The 19120-nt window shown below is 37.5% G+C and overlaps 1 protein-coding gene across 2 annotated transcripts in view; it reads right to left on the reverse strand.

The window, feature by feature from the left end:
• Positions 1 to 19120, reverse strand: part of nrp2a (neuropilin 2a) — a 75884-nt gene that overhangs the window by 21419 nt on the left and 35345 nt on the right. For both annotated transcript variants that reach the window (XM_081361653.1, XM_081361654.1), the window contains exons 4-11: positions 18004 to 18234; positions 16689 to 16844; positions 15604 to 15773; positions 13873 to 14028; positions 7607 to 7751; positions 5872 to 6221; positions 5209 to 5353; positions 255 to 338 (exon numbers count right to left, since the gene is read on the reverse strand). In XM_081361653.1, coding sequence (XP_081217779.1) covers positions 255 to 338; positions 5209 to 5353; positions 5872 to 6221; positions 7607 to 7751; positions 13873 to 14028; positions 15604 to 15773; positions 16689 to 16844; positions 18004 to 18234 — 1437 coding nt within the window. The remainder of the gene's footprint in view (positions 1 to 254; positions 339 to 5208; positions 5354 to 5871; positions 6222 to 7606; positions 7752 to 13872; positions 14029 to 15603; positions 15774 to 16688; positions 16845 to 18003; positions 18235 to 19120) is intronic.

The raw sequence follows: 19120 nt of genomic DNA on the forward strand, positions 1-19120 counted from the left end.
AAAGGGAAAGGGATATTTACTGAATAAAAAAGTGGTGTAAGTGTTGTGATATATTCTATATTGTACCATGTACACAGAGATCACACAAACTTTACTAAAGCAACATTTATCTTGGAAAATACAGTTTCTGTGCCTTACTGGTCCCTGCTCCCATTTCACATCATATGCAACAACAACCAAAACGTGGATGATTTCTGGAGGCTTATGATGTTTATGAAATGTATTCGTGCTTTGAGAGTAAAAAAACTACTAACCTGGACTGGGTTTCTGTGTTGTGGAGGTTTCTACAGAGGAAGGTTGAGTTGGTTTGGATGTCTCTACAGCTGGTGTGGAGGTTTCTGTGGATGGAAACACATAATTAACAATCTTATCCGAACCCAGAACAGAACGCATTTCCATTCAAACAAATCTCTTTTTCTTTCCATTTCAAATGAGATTCCCTTTCATTTTAATTACGCAGCCAGCCATGAGTCAGATATTCATAAATTAAATCATAAAGCTCTAAACTCAGAATTTATGCCAGCGCAGAGGGGAACATAAACTATGTGCACAGTATGCAATACTGTGCAAAAAACTATAATTTGGTCCTTGTATCGCCTGCAGGTCTTTACATCTGTCTTAAATGATGACATCAGACTGATGGATAGCATTGCTGTAGGGAGAAAAACCAGACAAACCATGGGGTGTTGAATGAAAACAACATGCGTATACATACTAATACTGTATATAGGACCTCCAATCCATTATGCTAAAAAAATAATAATAAGTATCAGCAATTTTTAGCTCAAAAAACAAAAAAGTGCTATGAACTGAAAAATATACAGGAACCAAAATAACTTTTAAAGGTGCGTTTTCACCATTAACACACACACTTGTAGATCTATCTTTATGAGGACATTCATTGACACAATGCAATCTCTAGCCGCTTACCCTAACCTTACCCATCACACCTAAGTGCCTAACCCGAACCCTGACCCTAAACCGACCCTTACCTAATTATAACCTTATCCCAAAAACCAAGTCTTGACCCTCAAACAGGCCTTTAAAGGGCTCTCAGAAAGTGAGGACCGGCCAAAATGTCCTCACTTTACTCTCTTTGTCCTCACTCCAATGGTCGAAAACTCAAACTGGTCCTCACAAAGATAGTTGTACAAGTACACACACACACACACACACATGTGTGTTCATGATATGTCAGTTGTGATTATTCTTTCTTGCAGTAAAACAAGCTTTTTAGGGGGTAGAAATTATTTAGCAGTCTTGAAACCTGCCTTGGAAACAAATAAACTGCATTAAACAAAAGGTTTTAGACTTAAATGAGAGCAGAAGTCCATCTAGTATATGAACTGAGCGGTCACTCACACAGTAGTATCTGCAGAGGAAGCGAATCGGTGCATACATTAATATTTTGAATTCATAAAAGGTGAGCCACAGCTGGTGATATTTGTCACTGTAATGCCATGGCCTTTTCTGAAGCAATTAGCCAGCTAATACCACTTCCTCTGCCCTATCGCTAACTGCCTCCCTCTCTATGCCATCCTCTTTCCCTCCATCATTCTTTCATATGCCTCCACACCTGCAGTCTGCATACATTTGTTTTTCTTTGTCTTCTGATTCAATTAGTACAGGGGTGATGATAAATAGCGTCACCTGCGCGGGACTGTGCTCTCGCACGCGTACACACGACGTGCAAACACTCTCTGCGCCGCGAAGATGTTCTGTCAGGGTTTAAAGGTCGCTGTGTGTCACGGTGTAATGATCTTGACCTTTCAGAGATGTGACAGTTGTGTCAGCACAACATACAAGACAAATACATGGAACGTCATCACACAAAGAGCTGTACTTCTACCGTCACACTACAAGGCTGTTCTGAAAGATCGGAAGCATAATTATGCATCCTTCTAATATCTTCAACAGCTTTGTATGCAGCTTTCAGAGAAATCTAAGAATGCCCTGGGATGGACTCACTAAAACGTTTGAACCAAGATTGTGTGTGAGTCAATAAAAAAATAATACAGAAGCACGTCAATACAAATATTCTATGATTTTGCATACAGAGTAAGATGTGCATGGCAGTGTTATTTTAGTATTTGTTATATAATATTATGGTATTTCTAAAAAAATATATATATTTTCAGTTTTCATTTTAATTTTATGTTTTAAGTTTTGTCATTTTTGTATATTTCTATTTAGCTTAAATTGTTTTTTATTATTTTAAGTTTTTAAGTTGAACCTTTTTATCTAATAAATAATACTAATAAAATATATAAATATTAGGTGAAAAATTTACCTTTAAAAGACTTTCAGTTTTATTTAAATGACCGAAAACGAATTTCCACAGTTTGCATTTTAGTTAACAACACTGTTGCATGAACTATTTTCATGTAGCAAATTTTATTTTTTGTCCTTTAATGCCACATTAGTTAAATGTGTAAACTATTCTAAAATTTAGTAGCCTTTTTTAACAAAACTTGCTAATTTTTGTGATCTACAAATTACCCCTCGAATTCATCCATCCATCCATCCATCCATCCATCCATCCATCCATCCATCCATCCATCCATCCATCCATCCATCCATCCATCCATCCATCCATCCATCCATCCATCCATCCATCCATCCATCCATCCATCCATCCATCCATCCATTCATTTTCTTTCTGCTTATACTAAACACTGTAAGTTTACAGACATTCCCTTTAACCAAGAACACAACACAAGGCAATATGTAAATCAAAATACAGTTAAAACACTTGTCAAAATCAATCAATATAGAAAATGTCTTCGTACTAACACCATACGTCGGGCCATATTTTCATGGACTTTTTTTAGGGTGAAGGTTATTGCTGTTTCAAAATGGCTGTATATGTTATCTATCTCTTTAAACCGTACGTGTAACTGTACACCTCACCGCAGGCTGCAGTTGCCTTAATGTGATTAAGACTAGCGGGAATATCATTGCCTTCAGTGTGTGTGTGTGTGTGTGTGTGTGTGTGTGTGTGTGTGTCTGTGTCTGAGTGTGATGGAAGTAAGGCAAAGAAATGAAAGCATATTATTGATAGCTGTAATCTGTCTTCCATCCATTCCATTCTGCTCCCCCTTTCCCAGCTCATATCCCATCATTCTCTTCTCTCTCTCTCTCTCTCTCTCTCTACTCTTGTCCTGTCATTTCCGCTTTCATCAAATTCTCACCCATCCTTAAGGAAAGCTGTCAAATCATTCTCCAAAGAACCTGATTCAGCAAAAAAATAATAAATCAATAATGAAAAATAGATATATAAATAAATAAATAAAACACCGTCAATTATGCATAAAGCTTGTCTGCATATTTCAGCCTGCTAACCAGAGTTTGGCAGGGCTGTAAAGAGCAGTAGTGCATGCTGGGAAAATAAAACAGCTGCCTTTAGGGCCCCATAATTCACCTGAGAGAGACTCATGCAGTGTGTTATATATTACAGGATATATATATATATATATATATATATATATATATATATATATATATATATATATATATATATATATATATATATATATATATATATGTGTGTGTGTGTGTGTGTGTGTGTGTTTGATTGTTTCATGATGATCACAGCGCATAAAACCTGAGGAACTGAGTATTCTCAGATACGCATGATGACAAAAAAATGATTAATTATTTCAACCCAAGAAATAAGCTCAAATTCAATTTTATAAAAAATAAAGCAACCACTAAGAACACTGTAGGAATTACTTCTGGGAGATGTTATTTATTCTCAAGTACATACTAAGTAACAGTGTAGGCCGGTATAGCCTATACACTACAACAGCTGTTCTGTGGGATAAACATGTATAACATATGAGTGAATGTGTGTATGTGTGGGAGAGAGTACATGGGAAAGAGAGTATCATGGTCTCTGATGAGAAACAGAAAGAGGAGAAGTGAGGAGAGCAGGACCAGAAGAAAAACATTTACACAGGCAAGATCAAATGGTGGGAACAGAGAGAGAGAGAGACTGATTAGAAAACAAAGTTAGAAAACAAAAGAGAGGAATCTAGAGAGAAAGGTTGTGATCCTTAAAGGGACAGTTCACCCAAAAATGACATTTATATACTCATTTTTTCACCTTCGTATAACCTTCACTGAACCTTAGTACCGCCACAGTACATTTATGTAATTGTGAGAGTTTCTATATTTGCAATTCTGATCAATCAATCTATGCTGAAGGTCTCTAGAATTTGGTTTTCACACCTAAAAGTAGAGCATACTGTACATTTGCAAACATACATACGCACACACACACACTCTCTCTCTCAATCAGATGTATCTCCAGAAGCTCTATGATAAATTATACAACATAGAGGATAATTGGCACAGGGGGTAGCTGTCTGATTATAGCAGAGCTGCGTGAGTGTGTTTGTCTGTGTCTTTCATGCTTATCATAGACATGGGAACTGTGTATTCGTGCAGGTTGATGCTCTAGCAAGTCTGGTCAGATAAACACATACAATCCGTAATAAATGATTATAATAAAATAAATACACAGTTGAGGTTAAACCACTGGAGTCACATGGATTACTTTTATGATGTCTTTACTACCTCTCTGTGGCTTGAAAGTGTTAGTTGCGTAAGCTCTCCGATTTAATGGAAAAGATCTTCATTTGTGTTCAGAAGATGAACGAAAAGAGACACGAAAAGTCTAAAGTAATTAAAGACAGAAAGAATTTTAACTTTAAATGAGTTCGAATGTCCCAAACATAAACTACCTTTCAAAAGATTGAGGTCAGAAAGATTGTTTATTTTTTTAAACAAATTCTTAGTTTTATTCTACAAGGATGCATTAAATTGATCAAAAGTAAAAACATTTATAATGTTACAAAAGATTTCAAGGTTTCAAATAAATGCTGTTCTTTTGAAATATCTATTCATCAAAAGCAGCATAACTGTTTTCAACATTGATAATAGCATGGTTTCTATATTTCTATTTTCACATCACCTTTTTTTTTTTTTTTTTTTTTTTATACATCTCCACACCATAAATGAAAAGAAAAAAATGTTCCGGCTGCAATAACTTTCAGCTGACAGCGCGTTTCTGGGAAACAGCTCAGTGTCGGTTGTAGAGACTGAGAATAAATTGCACCCTACAACTGGCACTGCCCAATCAACAACAAGCAATTTAGCTTATGATTTCACAACAGTGGTGTATCAGAGGGCGGTGACCTACTGTACCTGGCAGGTTGCAGCCCAGGACTTCCATTCTCATTCCGATCCCTGCCGGAGACCAGCGCTCTGGATAGATGCGGATGAACTGTGCAGGCAGCTCCTCAAAACGTCTCAGCTCCGGGGTGTCATAGTGTGTGTTTCCCTCAAAAAGCTGCGTACGGTAGGAAAAAAGAGATTACTCACACACACACTTACTGAATTTAGACATCTAAACAGAAATCACAGGAGACTGCATTTAGTTGGAAACATTTTGGTTGAATCCCTACTGGAAAATCCCAGAAAATGGTAGCAAGGTTTTTAGCTGGTCAAGTTGGTCTAGATGACTGATAGACTGGACTACCAGCAAGTGGACTTGGTTTTTGGCCTTGTAGACCATCTTAATCAAGACTGTAAGGACTGGTAAACCAACTTGGACCAGTAACAAACCATCAGCTGAATATGTCAAGCAGAATGAAGATGTTTAGAGCGAGAAGGTCATCTTAGAAAAGCAACAAGCCACTTACATTACTGTTCAAAAGTTTGGGGTCAGTAAGTGAAACATTATTGTAATTTAAAAATAATTGGTTTAAATACATTTTAAAATGTTATGCAATGCTGAATTTTCAATATCATTACTCCAGTAATTATATTTTGCATATGTTTATATTATGCTATAGACAAATTAAATACCTTTGACATGCTAGTCTTGCTATCCATTACAAAGTTCCAGTCTTTCCCATTCAGGCTGTGTGCTAGGCGATACTTCCGTACGAAAGCCCGGTTCTCAGAGCTGGTTCCTCCCTCACCGCTACGCGCTCCTTGGGTTATCACTCCTCGCACCGTCTTGGGTGTCCCGAGGTCCACCTGGAGCCATTCTTCTCCAGCTATAGGCTGGGCAGGGCCAGGAAACCATCCTGATCTACTGGCCACCAGACGTGCCGCTCCAGGGGCCCAGTGAAGGTCCCTCACTGAGGACGCTGAGATCTGGGAGTCAGTGAGGAGCCCGGACAGCATTCCCTGGAGCTCTGAACATGGAGCATCTGAGACAAAAGAGAACGAGATGTACACACTTAGAAATCTAGACGCAGCAAAATGTATTTTGCAGCCAGGGTAGTCTAGCAACTCTCCATTGACTTTCGTGCTGGAAAAACCTAAATTGGGTCAGGCCAATCACGTAGTGTATAGAGTAGGCGGGGCAGGCTTAACATAATGACGACTGAGTTGCGACGGTTCCCTGCTACTTGAAAACAAAGAATAGCGGCTGCTGGAGAACAGTCTTTCGAATCGGCTTTGGCCGCGACTCTGGAGGACTTGGAGTTAAGTTTTTCTTAAAAAACGAAGATGTGTTCGTAGTTTTGCCGGCCAGATTCAAAAGTTGAATCTATCAAAGCTCCGCTGTTGGGAAAACGCTCTGGTTGGTTGAAGCGCTGTCCTATTGCGTGCAGAGGGAATTTGAAAGACAGCCGTTTATCCCGCCCCTCGGATTGAGCCGTGTCTATGGAGAGTTGCCAGACCGAACATCTTGATGTAGGTCTGGCTTGCCAGGCTAGTACACACTGACTTCAGCCTTTAAATGTTGAAATGGGCATGTACTAGACACTTTTATCCAAAGTGTCTTACAACGCACTTATTACAGTTTTACCGGGAAATTTGAGGTTAAAGAATAAGTTATCCTTATTAAGCCTATTGTCTCATATTTGATACACAAATTTCTAAGGACTCTAACCGATCGAAACTTCATACCTCATGTCATCTGATTGAGAGTTTATACTTTTTTTTTAGCAAGCAAAAGGCCTTTAAGAATAATTCTAAAAATGTCCACATTCAGGTAAATATTTCAAGATGAATATTCCTTTTAAGGAATGTTTATTTGTGCATGTCTCAATCATTGTATTTGAACTTAATTATTTGTTGCATTGTATTATAAAAACTACAGAGATTTTACAGCTGATTTTTATATGCATTTCATGCAAGTAGTCTTTATCCTGTAATAAAGATCTTTACATAACAAGCTATCAAAAAATTCATCAGATAGTTTTGTCCATATAAACATCAGCAACTGCACCAAATTGCATATTTTTCTTTTACGTCTGAATAAAAACTGAGATGATTTTCCTTCAAGTATGAGCTCCATATTCTCTCTATATATCATACTATATAAGCCATAAAAGCCTGATATATCAAATATCATACCAAAAAAAACAAAAGAAAAACTTTTTTTTATATTTTGTCTAAAGCTTCAATAAACTGTTCCAGTAAAAAAAAAAAGAAAAAAAAAGAGATGTTTCTATTATGTCATGTGTCAGGCTTTACATGGTGTTTTATTTTTCATTTTCAGCAAATATTTTTTCCCCGCTAACAGACGAAAGACCTCATTGCATTGTATGGTAAAATGATAAGAAACAATGTGAGTATAAACAGTCACCTGTAATCTGGCAACCATAAAGTTCAAAGCGTAGTGCAATGCCATTATTCCACGTCTGTGGTCGAATACGAACAAATCGGGCCAGAACGGGCTGAGGAACACGGTTCAAAACCACCTCAGATGGATCAGTGTTGGCATGGAAAATCTGCAAAAGAAAGAAAACACAACGCAGATTATACTTGCTGCAAAGCATCACCAAATCTATTCATTGAAATCGCAAATGAGGACTTTTTCCACACTAGAAAGAGTTCTTCCCAAAAGAATATCATGTCTTTCATGATATTCCCATCTCAGATTTTTTGTTTTTCTGCATGCAAAATGGCCAGGAGGAATAAAACGTTATTCCTCAAGTTTTTAAGAGGTATTCATCTGACGGACATCTTAGTTTGATATGCACATTATCAGCCCTTGATATGACAGCCCTTTAAACACATTACAAATTAAAGGTGGGGACATTATAAACTGCTGCGATAAAACATAACTAACTCCTTCTCTCGTTCACATACCTCAGAACCACAAGAGATCCGACAATTTCTCTGTAAAGCGTGATAAAGACTATTAGAATGAATACCAGTGAAAAATTGCTGTAGATAAGAGATGAACTTCCCATGTAGAGTCGAATGCTTGAGTGATAACTGAAATCTAAACACAATTTTAGATTTAGAAAGCACAAGACGTGCAGTAAGTGAGCTTGAGGCCTTGTCACAGTTGAAATCCTGTATATGTGTGTGTGTGTGCTGTGTGTGTGTGTGTGTGTGTGTGTGTGTGTGTGTGTCAAAAATCAAATAAAAGAATCAAATACAAATACAGAGGAGACTGGAACTTATGATTGTTAAAACGGTTGAAAACACATGACCCCCCCCCCCCCCCCACACACACATCCGTGTAAACGTGAGACGTTTACCGATGGATGTGTCTTAGCCAACCGAAAACATTCCTCACCTGAGATGAAGTGTAACATAGTCCAAGATAGGCTGTGTAAGGGCTTTCAAAAGCGAACACACACACACAAACACACACACACACAAGTATCCTGGCTCACTTACAAAGCTGTGACTATGACAGACACCAGTGAGGCAGTGAAACGGGTTGATTAAGTCAAGTGGCACTAGAAAAAAGTAGTGGATTAGACGAAGACAAACAAAGAGTCTATTGAGCTTGTTTTCACCACAGTTAAATTTCCCCCTATTCCTTTTTCCTCAAGGCCTAAACCTCATTCATCCCCATTGTTCGCCTCATCCTCTCCATCCAGTGGCCACAAGTCACGTCCCATAGAGAGTTACAGGCTCTGGGCAGAGTAATCCATATGGAAGAATCCCTTTCTGTGCTCAACGCTCAAGGCTACAAATGCTTTATCAACTCCGTGTGAGTGTGTGTGTGTGTATTCCCAGTAGGGGAATTCGGCACACTCACAAAGGACCACACTCATAATGCTTCAATGATGCAGTGTTGGAAGGATGGAGAGGTGGGGGGAAGGTTTTCTCAAACCCTTTTTTAAAATGCTGATCTCGAGTGTGTTGTGGCTGCTGAAGCCAGACAGACAAGACAGCCGGACTAGACGGATGACCCCTTTCCAGATGCTGGAATAAGGCGCATTCAGCCATTCAACTCTGTGGCAAAACATTGTGGCAGCTCTGCAGAGTTCACGGATAATGATGGAAGAGAAGACAGAGGTTAAACGAAAGAGACTGGAGGAGGAGCGCAGGGTCTGAGAGACGATAACATAGACCAATCAACAAGACGGAAAAATCATAGGGAAGAAAATATCATAGAGACCAGGATAACTGGAAATGTATGAGAAAGAAGGACCGGCCCATAGTCATATTTACTAAATGGCATATTTAATTTGACCAGAATGAACATGAGGTTGAGTGGGACAGAAGTACAGTCCGTTCAGTGGGACTCATTCATTTCTGTTTACATTTTTCCTATAACCAGACTGGAAAACATCTGGTTTACTTTGAAACAATTTTCACTTAGAAAAATGGCTAATACATTTCACAAGTAGCACATTGAATTAAACGTGAATTTTTGAACATTTTACTGTTAAAAGTACTCAATAATCTTTCACAGTTTTGGAAAATATTTTTTATAGTGTAAAATGACATTAATAACAAATCAAATGTATTTGTAAATCATTCATAAAACTGTTTGTGCAAATTATTTGTAAAATTACATTCGTCGGTGAATGTACATAAATTTGCATGAAAAAAAATAATTACACTTTTTGCACTATATGTGTAATTTCTATACAATTTGTAATAATGTCTAGACAAAAAAAGTATAATAAATTTATAAAAAACATTCTTACATAACTGTGCAATTCATTTCTGTGTAAAATGTACATAAAATCATTTTTACATTAATTTATGATACACATTTCTGTGCAAATTATTCGTAAAACCATTTGCATGTACATTTTTACATTTCATAAATATAGCGCATATTTTTTTGTACCTGGGTATCATTTTGTTGTAAAAACAATTAAATGATGTAGTTGCACACATTTTCACTGAAAGAATGGGTTGTGAAAATTAAATGTAACCTAAATTTGTAAGCTCAAGAAAGTCCAACATGAACAAACTGTAATTTTGTCTTTTTTCAACTTTTTTCTTGTTTTGTTCACATCAAATGGCATCTGCTAAGATCTATTAGACACAAAAAAGTCTTCAGAAAATATGTACATATGGAAAAGAAATATGGTACAGTTTAAAGAGCAGACAAGGGGGGTCAGAGGTCAAATTGCATATTGTTAATGCATTCAGGTTTTCTTCACCTGTTAAGATCAAAGATTCCATCAGTGGTTTAGCGGCGATCTTTGACCCCTGTCAATAAGCCTAGTTACACAGTTCAAAGGTTAATTAAGATCATAAAGAGATCCGAGTCTGACCAAGTCATCTTGAATAATGACCGTTTCCTGTACGAATCAATCAAAGACTATTTTTCTTTGTTGATAATGGGAGATCTTTCCTGACTGGCCTTTAGAATAACAAGCAGATTGATGGCATTCTTGCTAGAGGAATTCATTGTATGTTTGCTATAAGAAAAGGTTGCGCAATTCAATACAATACACAAATACCCAGTAAATGATTAGTACTAAACCTTAAAGATGTGTTTTAAATTAAAATGGCACTGCATAACCAAATTTCAAATAACCTATAGAGCTGTAAGCCGTTTAAGCTTTAAGCCATTTAAAGTCGTAAACAAGACCAAAATCTGCCTGACAACAAGAGTGTTGGTGGCGGGGCGTCCCACGGCAGGATGGTTCCACCCATCCAGTTAAAGTAGACCGCTAGCTAGTGTAACTAAATAATTCAACCTGCCATGTTGTGGGTCTATGAGTGATAGATCATGAAATTATAAAGACCATTTCCACTGTCCCTCCAATGCTGGGAGGTGAAACCCTGCGTGAGCCCGTCTCCACCCCTGGGTCGGTCAGAGCAGACATCCCATGCAGACTGCTAGGGACAAAAGGTCTCGAGGTGTTTAAGTATTGATGAAAGTCGTGAAAGAGCACGTCTAGCCAAAGACAGGAGTGGAGAAACGAAGTTGAGGAAAGAGAATATGTGTGTTTTATGATGTCTGGTGCCAGACATTTTCAGATTTTATCACTTGCAGTTGAACACTTCTACAAAAAAAAGGAGAAAAATGAAAAAATTCCTTGTTTATTAATATTCATATTAATACAATGATTCCCTTTTTTGTTGAACGCCTTTGACCTAAATTAATTACGTCGAGTACCTGAAGATAAAATAAAAAACTTTTTCATTCACTACTGAACAATATACCAGTGAGCTTTCTCTCAATGGGGGAAAGAAATGACAAGACTCCCCCCTTAATCCAAATGTTTCATTTTCCTGTATCGTTGTGTCTCTCCTTCCATCCTTTTCCACTCTCCCAGTCTTCACTTCTCTCACAGACGGTGAACGCAGAGGCTAAATGCCTTTATATGCCATATTCATCATGTATCAAGTGAGTGTGTGACAGATTTATTACTTGCTGTTCACAAGGGATTTATAGGAATTTCAATAATAAACACGATATGCTGCAATTTTTCGTGCTTGTGGAACCTTTTTGCCATTTATTGAGTGATTCAATGCAAAAATGCTGGATGGTACAGTATATTGAATATTCATGAAATATGTGCAACGACTTTACTGTATAAAATTAAATAGAGCAAAAAAGTGAATTTTGTGACATTTTAAGGCACTTTTATCCTCAGAATAAGGTTACAATCATTCCTTGTGTTATGACTGGCAAGTACAAGAATGTTTTAGAAGCATTTCTGATTCAAATGTCCCTAGCATGAATCAATTCAAACTAAGTGAATCAATTAAAAAATCATATGGATCTTACATAAAAAACTCTATTTCGCAACAATTTGCATCAGTAAATTATTTTTAATAGTTTTTTTGAGAACAGTTGGGTTTATCAAAAAGCTTTTGATAACCTTTTGCCAGCATGGTCGGAAGATGATCTGAGCCAATTTTGGTGAAAATCAAAAGTTAAAAAGAGTAGGTTTTTCGGAAAATTCCCAATGGTCCGTTCGAATCGTCTTGAGCCAAGGAATCAGAGGGAAAAAAGTTATTAGCATAAACGTAAGGGCAATTTTTGGAGAGTTGGTGGCACTGGAGGGATTTAGTTAGAGATTCAAAAATGAGTGTGTTTAATATTCAGACTGTCCACTTTCTGTGTGCCAAATTTCACCATTTTTCAGCAAGTAGTTATATGGGCAGCCATTGAAAGAGTGGAAGGAGGAGGAAGAACAAGAACACTAACGGATACTAAATATAATTTCCAGGCTTTTGACAATATTCAAATAGATTTTTTTTTATATAAATAATTCCATTATAAACTGAATATTGTCAAAAGGCTGAAACCATCAAGATACAATTTACCAACCCTCATTACTATATATAAATAATTTAGTAACCAGTATACAAACTAGTTTATCATAAAAGTGATTTGAGACCAAGATTATGTTCGGATCTCTAATCCCAGGCATATCCAAGGGTCAGTACTACTTTCACATGTGACTTATTCCCAAACAGGAGACTAATCTTTTAATCAAAAGCAGATCCACTAAAAAGACGACCAAAAGGTTAATCCTAGCACTTTTATTACACGGCGCCCCTTGGCGTAACGTAGAGTTAAAATGCATAAGCATCTTTCCGAGGCTCTGATTACACTGTGGCCAACGCGGTTACAGTGGGATTAGTTGTCACGAAATGAGAAAAACGAACTTTCAAGCGGTGGACAGCGTCAAAACAAACAGAGATTAGGATGTGGTTGGGCGAGTGGGGTAAATGAAGCGATGGCGGTTGATTGATGCTTTAATTACTAGCTGGGCTAATGCAAGCCAAACAAAAGCATTTCTGTCGAGTTTGCTCAGTTGTGTCCTCCTCATAATTTGACTTTGCTGCAATAATCTTCACAACCCAAATGCTCTATATCCGTCTTAAATATTTTTTTGATGGAGTTACTGAGGGTTGTCCAAAGCTCTGTGATTGAATTCCTGCCTTCTTCAAAGCAAAAATCATATTAGTCCTAATAGGATCAGTCTAGAAATGAAAAATTATTTGAAACAGTCTTACTGGTCTTCAAATGGGACAAAATCAAGAGAGGAAACCCTGAATTCCGATAACGTATGAACACGTATCAGCGTATCCCAAGCTGGTCCAGGTGTGACCGGTCACGCAGGTGTGTTTACGGCAGGTAGCTCACAGGCATTAGGAACGGCCAGAGAGATAAGGGTGCATAGAGAGCCTCATTGTTCTCCGCCACCAGATAACCATCTCTCAACTTGTTCCCATGTCACTTTCTCTGTTCAGACCAACAAAGTTCACCTGGCTGGAACTAGAGTTACTTCTTCCTGCAGATGCTCAACTGCCTCATTTCAAAAGATTTGAGAAAAAACTGAATATTTAACCACTGATACCATTTAAGTACGCATTTTTAGTGAAAACAAAAGTGTAATGATAGATTTGGGAGGGGATATTGACTAAAATCTTTTAGTATAATGTGTAATTAAACATAGTTATTTGTCGATTGTTATGTTTGTGTTTATGTGACCTGGCTGGATTCACCTGAATTATAGCCTGCTAACTATCAGTGGTACACTTAGCATGCTTATTAATCACCTTTTTTCTCTATCACATATTTTAGAAATCATCATCAATTAGGAATATTAGGATATTGTAGTTATGGTCTTTTGCTACTTGTAAACACATACAGTAGAGAACACAAATGTATTGCATGGTCCTTGCCTTATGGTTTTTTCCATGCCGATAGATCATCCAGTCCTCTCCATTAGTGCTGACTTCCAGTTTGAAGGTGGTGACGTAGTAGGACTTAAGAGTCTCCTTGGAGATGGCTCCTTGGGTAGCGATCCCAGTCAGAACCTTAAGGAACTGAAGATCCACCTGGGAAAGGAAGGTGATTGATGAAAGTGGGAAATAGGAAGCGATAACAACGCCCGACTGATCGGACCAAATTTAGTTTCTTTCGACAGCCGATCAATGAGGATTTCTGATGTGAGTAATGAACAGTTCCTTTGCAGAATATAAATCATGAGCATGTATTGGAAGGACGTGGATAACAAGTTTATTCGTCCTAGTGACACCATATCTGTGGCTGGAAAAAACAAGGGCGCTATTTTAAATAAACCATACCTACACTTTACAATCCAGCATGAAACCCATCTATAGACACACTAAACTAAACAACATCCTAGAATCATGGAAGTGACTTTTGCATGGCAAAATAAAAATGCTATGCAAATGTTTTTTAAAATAGCGACATCTAATAATTGCATTTATTTATGCAACCAAACTATTATAAAATATAAATAATTTATTAGCTCGTTTTTTAAATATGAAATTCAGTTTGTAAGCCTATATAGATGTACAGTAGTCTGGCTAACAAACATTTTTAATTTTACAATTTGACATTTTAATGGTAATTCATGATTTTGCCTAATTACATTTATCATACATTGCACATGTCCAATCATTCTTGATTTAACTGTATATCAAGTCAAGTTTTTTATATAGCGCTTTTCACAATACAGATTGTATCAAAGCAGCTTCACAGTATTAAATTAAAATAATACATCAATGTTTGTTTCTAGTGGAAAATGTCCACGTTTGGTAATGCTGATCAATAGTATTGTTGATTGATTAATTAAATTAAATATCCCCAAATATCCCCATATATCATACCATTTTATATAAAATTTGCAATAAAAGTAGATTTCAACAAAATGATGCATTACTGGTCTAATTAAAACTCCTTGACCTCTACACATGCTGGCAATGCCGTCTTTACTCATCTGTCACATGTAAGAAGGAAAGGCTCCCAGACCCTCAAGCTATCAGGATCCTGGATGCAGGTGAGGGGTGTAAGGAGGGACGGTAAGAACTCTGAAATCAATAGCGCTGGAGAAGGTTGCTAACTACGGATTTCTCTAGACTGTCCCCATCCATCATCGAGCAGTTAGCATCACAGCAACCTTCCATGCATCGTCGGTCTGCACCAACACAACAAACGCAGCGCTCAAGCTAAGGGGCGTATGCTGACAGGCAAGATAGAGTGCACTATAGAGGGTGTAGAAGGTTCTGGAAATGTAGTGTAGAATATACCACATGTATGTGTGTGTGTGTGAGATTGAGAATCCCAGTGCATTAAAGGGAAGGACGGAGAAAATGGCATATTTAATGTGACGCAAACTAAAAGGAGGCTATGAGGGTCAGCATAAAGCACGGTTGCATTGCTGAACAACTATACAGATTTTTTTTTTTTTATGAATAAGACCAATTGAACAAATAGTACTTCCATCACCACATCGTTTTTCAAATGAAATATATCATATAATAAAAATGAAATGTTGCAGGTATGTCAAATGCACCAATAATCTCTACTCTCTTAAAAATAAAGGGTCCAAAAGGGGGTTTTCACAGCATCTTCATTTTTAATAGTGTAATGTGCGATTGGCTCACCTGTATGTATTCCTTGTTGCTGTCCTCAGCAGGCGTCCAGGCGTTGTCCTCGTTGTTCAGACGGGCCTGACGCGGCTGCCAGCGACCATCGTAAAATGAGGTGGAGGCCGAAATCTGATCATCAGAGATCTTACTAGACTCCATTCCAAATGCATTGCTACAGTGAAATGCTGAATGAGAAAGATAGATATTAAGACAAACTAAAACATTTACTTTTTTATTTTATTTTTGTTATTTTTTATTTTATTTATCTTTATTTTTTCTTATTATTAAAATGAATTTATTAATAATGACTTTTTAAAAAATATTTTATTTATATATTTAAAGACAACTTGAAGTCACAATAGACCATAGTCACTTTCTTAATAAATGACCCTATTCATACTTTCTAAATTTCTCCCAGAATGTCACATTATGGGGGTTTAAATGTGCTGTGAATGCCATTTCATGTAATTTCTATGGAAGTTTGTTGTGACTTGTGACTTTTTTTTCTCAGAAACGACTTTTTGAATTGCAAGTTATACAATTATGACTATAACTCGTAATTGCGAGTTTATATCTGACAATTCTGTGGGGAAAAAAGTCAGAATTGTGAGTTATAAAATTGGAATTACAAGAAATATACTCTCAATTGTGAGAAAAAAAGTCGTAGTTGTAAACTCAGAATTGAGAAATATAAACTTGCGATTCAGACTTTTTCTTGCAATTGCAAGTTTATATCTCACAATTCTGACTTTTTTCAATTCTGAGTTTAGATATAACAAGAAATAAACTCGGAATTGCAAGAGTATTACAACTGAATTACAATTGATAGTGATAAAGTCCAAATAGATATAAACTCAATTCTGAGGGGGGGAAAGGCAGAATTGTAAGATATATAAACTTCCAATTGCAAGAAAGAAAGTCACAAATGTGAAATAAAGTTGCAATTATTACCTATTTTAGAGTGGCCAAAACAAGCTTCCAAATAAAATAGTTTTATATGCATCAGTGTTTACTTACAGCTGCTGGAAAAGGCAACTGACATGATCATAAACTTAACCTTTAAAAACAAAACAAAACCAAGAAACACAAATTATACTTACTGTCACTAACTTCCTTGTGAGTCATGTTATAGCGGGCAGAGAAACCATCTTTGGCCACAGCCATGTCAGTGTGGAAGGAAAGCGACAGAAGACCTGTAGAAGACTGGATCTCTGGAGGGATTTTCGTCCCACAGTATCGTCCAATCAGGGGTCCCACTGGACACAAGAAAATGGTGGAAAGGGGAAAATGAGCTGATCCCAGATCAGTTAGTGAGGCTAGAACCGTTTCTCAGTGTGAAGTGGATCTGCTGAGGCATCGCGTGCCTCAAATTCCCCCAGCTCCATGGATTACCAGCTTTCCTCATGGTATTCCTCTGATTTCTCTCCTACTTATCCCTGATTTACTGTCCCTCTCCCTTCCTCCTGTGATCCCTGGATGTCAGCACAACAAGAGCTGAGTTTGATCCCAGATTGATAGCGTGTGAGATGGGACTGTACAAGTAGTTGAGATGTTCACAATAGCATGAACGCTATCTTCTAAACACTATTTGTGCGACTTGATAAAAGATATGAGAAGAAGGTAAAAGGAAAATCTGGCAGATATCTATAACGATAACAATAAAGAAAAGCAGAGTTCACCTCACAGCTATAATGATAACGGCACAGAGAATGATATCGTTGGAATCATTTTCAGAATGATTTTATCCAGCTGATGAATGATAAAAACAATGAAAGCCAATCAGAATCAATCCTGCCGTAGCGAGTTTGAGCATTTAAAGTGACAGACAATCACGCGCTTAGAATAAACAGAACGATATATCCCCTGGTGTGGACGCTAATAGAGTTATCTTTATAGTTATCATTCTTGGTGTGAACGGGCCTTTACTGTCACTTTTGACAAATTTAATGCATCCTTGGAGAATAAAAGTATTTATGTCAAAAAACTTACAGACCCCAAACAGATGGATAGATAGATGTATAGATGTATAGATGGATGGATGGATGGATGGATGGATGGATGGATGGATGGACGGACGGACGTTTTTTTTTTTTTTTTTTCTCCATTAGGTCACCTGATGGAGTTTTTCGGTTCCTTGCCACTGTTGCCTTTGGCTTGCTCAGTTGGGGATACTTAATTTAATTAATCAATCAACAATACTATTGATCAGCATTACCAAACGTGGACGTTTTACACTAGAAACAAACACTGATGTACTATTTTGTATGGATATATATGGATGGATGTATGGATGGATGGACGGACGGATGGGATTGATAGATAGAATAGATATATGGATGGATGGATGGATGGATGGATGGATGGATGGATGGATGGATGGATGGATAGATCTGTGGATAAAAAACAGAAACTAACCTTGTGGTAGACCGTCCCAAACGTCCAGCCAGTCGTACTTGCATTCTCCTTCCCCCATCAGCAAAGGGTCGTTTTCCAGGTCAAAGGTCTGGAAGGTGAGTGTGACCTCCGTCTGAGGAGGAGCGATGATGATGAAGGAGCACTCCAAATTATGAGGGTACTTGTCAGGGAAGCCGGGAGACTCAATCACTCCAGTTGAAGCACTGAAATTACGGAAACAGTGCTCGGCTCCTGCAGTGCAAACGGACAACAGTAATTCATTAGTGCTGCTTACTGCACACATTATGGCAGCACAATTATATATATATATATATATATATATATATATATATATATATATATATATATATATATATATATATATATATATATATATATATATATATATATATATAGTTATAATTTACACCTCATTTAATCACCTTAGCACAATACAGTATGTAAACATGTACCTTTAGCTCAGAATCAATGAATAATTTTATATTGCAAATTCAGTTTGCTAAACGAAAACATTTGTTATAAACATGTTTTATCAAACAGACACATTTCCCAAAGTAAGCAGTTCCTCAACCACTCGGAAATCTTCAGGGATATTCTGGTGAACGTTTCTCCTCTTGTTCAGCGGTGTGTTATTGTGCTGTATTCTGCGCATGTGTTTGCCATACACTCGAGCGAGAGAATGTCATAAAATGAAAGCGTGGTTACTGATTCCTGGCCTCAGAGAGCTCTCACACGCCCCTCTCCCCCTCTAATTCACATTTCAAACTGCTGTTCAACCTCTCCACTCCCCTGCTCGCGATGCCACCGCGTTTGGCACGCCGTCTGAATGCAGAGCGAATATGAGGCAGAGGGGAGCGAGAGAGACAAAGAGAGATTACACTAAACAAACAAGACTAAGTGGGTGGCAGAAGATGGACGCAGTTCATAAAGTATACAGATTATGCACGCTGCTCACCTTGAGCAAATATGTGGCCCATCATGCCTTGCTCTCAAATGTGAGACAAAACTATATAAGGTGCTAACAGTGTTACTGGATCAAAGATCATTGGAGGATGGACCAGAGCCGTATTTAGGGACCAGAATATCATAGAAACTGACACTTATGATGTTCCCTGGT

The sequence above is a fragment of the Scardinius erythrophthalmus genome (genome assembly GCF_964197995.2).
Source record: "Scardinius erythrophthalmus genome assembly, chromosome: 3".
NCBI classification, from domain to species: Eukaryota; Metazoa; Chordata; class Actinopteri; order Cypriniformes; family Leuciscidae; genus Scardinius; species Scardinius erythrophthalmus.